General features: G+C 39.4%; 1 protein-coding gene across 1 annotated transcript; it reads right to left on the bottom strand.

Annotated features, from left to right (window-relative positions):
- Positions 1-2,789: 2,789 nt before the first annotated feature.
- Ifnb1 (interferon beta 1) lies at positions 2,790-3,353 on the bottom strand. Its single transcript, XM_076843398.1, has one exon. It carries the CDS (start codon positions 3,351-3,353, stop codon positions 2,790-2,792), a length of 564 nt encoding a protein of 187 aa, XP_076699513.1.
- Between the last annotated feature and the right edge of the window lie 1,798 nt (positions 3,354-5,151).

Genomic DNA, 5,151 nt, shown 5'->3' with positions numbered 1-5,151 from the left:
TGGAAGAGAGAGTTTCATCACATCAGTGCACACAATTTCAAATTGTGCATGAGACAGCCCCGAAAGTCCTTGTTAATCTCCTCGAGAAAGTCCTCTAGGAGGATCAGAGCTCCAGACCATCCAGGGAATTTCTCTCTTTTTCCTCAAAACAAGCAAACACACAAAATTATGCTCTCTCAACCTATTTTCTGGTGCTATAACAAAATGCAACAATTAAAACAGAAAAGAGGTTTATGTTGGCTCATAGTTCTGGAGGTTAGGAAGTCCCAGATCAGGAAGCCACATCTTCTCTGCTTCTGGTGAGAGCGTGATGGTGCTTTGACTCATGGAGGAAAGCAGAAGGGAAGAGAAAACCTGTAAATGGGAGAAAATGGGGCTGCGCTTCCATGCTAGTTAACTCATTTCTTCAAGAAAGGTACAGATCCATTCAGGAGGGATCTGCAGTGGTCCCAAACTCCTCTTAAAGGCCCCTCCTCCCAACACTGCTGCAGGAAAGGCTTAAGTTTCCAACATGTGAGCTTTGAGGCATGCATTCAGCCCAGGCACAGGCTGTAGATGTTGTGCTGTCTTTTGTGTTGTCATCCTCACAATCTTGACATTGCGCCTTCAGTCTCAAGACTTTCCTTGGATGGTTTTCTTCACAAAAGTGTTATTCTTGTGAGCCATTCTGGTGAATAAAAGTGATCTTATTATTTTACTCTAGCCTTCATCCATATGTTTAGCATATGCAAATGTCACCCTTGGGCTAGGCTCCCTCATTCTTATTGAAATTATTTTAAAGTGTCATTTATTCTTTACTAGTGACAAACATACTTATTTGTGTGGATGATCTGGATGCTCAATAGTGCAATAGTGACACAGTATTTAAATTCTGCAGAAGCTTCTCCAGTGCTTTTGGTCAATGACCACAGGAAGAGCAGGCCTTTCAGAAACTGGCCAGTTTCTGGGTCAAGGAAGCTGCACGGCCAGAGAAGGCAGTGGGCTCTCAAGGCTTCCTCAGCTTCCCCCTGGATGCTCTAAAGACAGCATAGTCTCTGTATTTCTACATGATGCTCTTGTATTTGAACCAAGGCACAAGAGAACACTGCTGCAGAAGAGCTTTCAGAAGAGTCGATGTGGGGAGTTGAAAGAAGGGGGAATGTTGACTTTTTACAGGGAACCTGACTAGTTTGGGCTGACTGCTGCAGGCCCACCAAGTTGGCACTTCTTGATTGTACAGCCCATGTGTTACCGCCTTGAGTCAGAAGGGGGAGCCCTGAGTTCAGTACCAGCACAATCGTTCTGACAAATTTCATCTCCTGAAGACTTAGTCCTTTAAAGAAACTCAGATTTCCATGCTGCTCTTTGAGAAAATGCATAGATTCAAATAAGACCTTTTCAGATTCTCTCCTTTGTACTACTTTTATAAACCTTTCACATAAATTTTATGTGAAATTTCGGTGGTTACTAAACTTCTTTGAGATTTAGTTTCATGACTTGTAAAGTGGAAAAAAAAGTAGAAAAGGCAACCACTCTGTAGGCATACTGCTTACATAAGGGTGCATGAAAGAGGATCAAATTGAAATATGTACATAGGTGGTGCTCAGCACAGTGCCTGTTTCATTAGAATCTCTCAGTAAATGGCAGCTCCAAATGACAGTAATAGCCAAAATAGCTCAGGTTCCCAAGAGATCAGTACAAAGACCAAAAACCAGCCAGTTGGCATATGCTGGTCAGGTACCCACGAGCTGCTTGGAAAATTTGATTATTCCAGTGCAAGCATGGGGGAAATTGGTGTTCTCTAACTCATCTGAGTTTTCTTTCACCCATGCTTCCTAGCTTTTAGCCTGGCTTAAAAATTGGATTTAATCTTTTGCACCTATCTTGGATTTTTGCTTTGGGGAGTGTGTGGCTTCAGAGATGCAGAGCATCAGGGAAACCAGATAGGATATTCCCAGAATTCCGCATCACCAAGCTGGGAGTCCAGGAACAGACTTGGTTTTTGAAAAACATGGAAACAAAACTAGCCAGATGACTAGAGTATAAACAAGGTCTTTTATCCTCTGTTCCCTTTCCCTGGAAACTGACATCCTTAGATGTCCATAAATCTTGGCTGTACTATGAAAAGCAAAATAAAGGTACTTAATAAGTGTCAGGGAGGTCCCCTCAATCTTAGGGGCATACAGATATTTTAAACTCCTGTCAGGGGCAGAGCATCCCTCAGACAAGGAAGGGTTTAGGGTGACTACAGGAGCTAGCATATTCCTTTGGTTCACCTGAGAGCTAAATTCTAACTTTACAACCAGAGATCCTGAAGCACAGAGCAAAAGCAGTGGGCATCCCAGCTTCTAGTCCCAAGTCACTTGCTGACCTATTCCCCTCCAATCCCACAGCATTCACCCCACATATATTGCCCTAGAAGGTTCAGATCCCATTATCATCTCTTACCTTGTGTATTATGTGGCTTCCATGAATTTTAAATCCCTCAAAGGCAAGGGTCAGAAACTACACTACTTTGCAGGCACATATTATGAAGAGCATGTAAGAGGTATTCTGAAATTGTTAAAACAGGTGATTGTATAAATCAAGTTGAAATTGAAATGGCCATATGGATTTTTGCATCATAAATAATTTATTTTTCAAGGTAAAAATTTAAATAAAGAAAAAATAACTTAATTTATAAATTAATAAAATTTTAAAAAGTCTTGTATTGTCCTTTCAAATGCACTGCATTCTGTTAGTCATGAGCTTCTACTGGTTGAAGCATGCTTGAAATCATTGTCCAGTCCAGACAACAATCTATGAAATCTTCAGTTTTGAAAGTGATCCATAAGTCTGTTAATGAAGGAGAAGTTCTGGAAGAGTTCCATTCGGATCACTGTCCAGGCACAGCTGCTGTACTGTTTGACCTTCAGGTACCTCAGGATCCTCCAATAATAGCTTTTAAGGTGCAGGATGGTCTTGGAGTTTCCCCAGCTTTTGTTTTCCTCTCCCAGTTTCTTTTCCAGGGTTGTTTCCAGGAGGTCCATCTGCTGATGGAGTTCAACAAGGAGGTCCTTGACAATGGTCTCATTCCAGCCAGTGTTCGAGAAGTTTCTTGTGAAAATAACAAAGATGTCCTGGAGCATCTCATAGATGACAAAGGCAGCCTGCTCCTTCTGGAACTGCTGTGGATATTTGATCTCCTTGGGGATCTTGAAGTCCATCCTGTCACTGAGGCAGTCTTCAGGCCTTCCATTCAACTGCTGCAGGAGCTTCTGACATTCCAAACTGCTGCTGCTCTGTTGGAGTCCAAGCAGGTGGTAACTTAGGGAGAGAGTTGTGGTGAGGAAGCACAACAGGAGAGCGATTTGCAAGATGCACCTGTTATTCATGATGACAACCAGAACAGTGTTTCCTACTACCTGTGCGAGGAAGCAAAAGCTCCAAAGGTCTGTAGAGTGAATGTCCTGGCTCCATGGGTATGGGCTATTTATATGGGATGGTCCTCTCTGTTTCAGAGGAATTTCCCACTTTCAGTTCTCCCTTTCTGTTTTCCTATGTCATTTTTTTTCTTATTTCATTTTTAAAGCAGATTCTCAAACTCTTTATTTAAACTCTGATTACTCTATATAATGTATATTAGGGGAAAAGATAGACAAACTGTGAGAATTTCTAATATTTTATAAAGTTTCAGTAATTTCTCAAGCAAAGGGGGAGAAAGGGACTTGAGAGGAAAGAAAAGAAAGCAAAGGACCTGAGAACCAAAGAAACCCCAAATAGCCAAGAGGAATTAACTGAAAAGCCAATCATAGAACAGCAGCTGGATTGGGGTTTCACCCATTGCAATAGTAGGTTCCTGTGAGAGGGCCTGGGGGAGTTCTAAGAGGACTTGGAATAGTGCAGGGAAGAGAAAGTTTCAAATTAACCAGCCACAGCTCCTTTTATGATAGGGCCTTATACTCAGGAAAGACAGCTATAGATGAAATCAAATTTAAATAGACAGAAGGAACAAAGGCAAGGAAAGAGAAGTCCAGACCATTTTGGGGTGAAGAACTCAGAAAGCAAGCTGCCTTGATTTTGAACATTTCATAAAAGCAACAGAAGAGGGAGCTCTGTGAAGTTGGAAAAACCACCCTGACCACTTCTAAATGTTCAGGAAAAATAAGTTTCTAAAAAATTGAACAACAGAAAAGTGCTGAGATGGGATCTAATATTATTATTATTTTTAGAAAAAAGGGAATGAGTGAAATAATGCCTCTACAAGTAATAAGGCTATCCCAGGAATACATGCATACAACACAAGTACAGCAGTGTCACCACAGTTTAAAGCTACTAAGACATGATATAAAACAACAAAAAACAGAGAAAAACCTCAGAGATGAAGTAATATCTGTAGGTAATAATCAGACATAAAATAAAAAAACCCCTAAGTTTTGCTGAATTGGAAAACAGTCACAAGAAATGAGAACATGGGGGGAAATCTGACACTATAGAAAGTCCATGTGGAAAAAAATATTAGCAGGCGGAATCATACAGTTCAAAAATTATCACATACATACTGACTAAGGGGATATTTTCAAGAAATAAGGATGGTTCAATATAATAAGGTCTATATAACATTATATAGAGCAGATTATAAGGCCATATGTCCAAAATCTAGAAAGAAATTAGGAAATATTGAAGATATTATTAAAGTAAGAATAAAATTTCTCAACAAGAACCCTGAAATTATAATAGAAAATATTGATAAATGTGGCTATATAAAAATTATAAATTTCAGTATGGCCAAAAAAGCCAATAAAGTCAAAGAGGAAGATTAAAATAAAAACATATTTATAGTGCACTTTGAAAGCATTATTTTACTTCCCCAAACCTTTTAAACTTAGTAACAATCTCATAGAAAAATTTACAAATGGCCAGATTCCATGAAAAGAGATCTAAAAGACCAATGAACGTATGAAAATAAATTCAATGTTACAGATTTAAAAATGTCAAACTAGTAAAGAAGTAACTGTATTTATTCAGATTTGCAAAGGACATAAGTAAATGGATATCCTAACATACTCTCAATTAAAGCAAGTAGGAATGTTTGGTTTTTCAAAAATAGCTAGGACAGTGTCTCTTATTCTGCATGACACTCTACAATGTGATTCTAACTATCCATTGAGAGGGAGGGGCTGTGTCTCTCTT

Source organism: Callospermophilus lateralis, chromosome 2, assembly GCF_048772815.1.
Source record: "Callospermophilus lateralis isolate mCalLat2 chromosome 2, mCalLat2.hap1, whole genome shotgun sequence".
Taxonomy (NCBI): Eukaryota; Metazoa; Chordata; class Mammalia; order Rodentia; family Sciuridae; genus Callospermophilus; species Callospermophilus lateralis.
The sequence above is the reverse complement of the archived record's forward strand: the minus strand, read 5'-3'. Positions and strand labels throughout refer to the sequence as shown.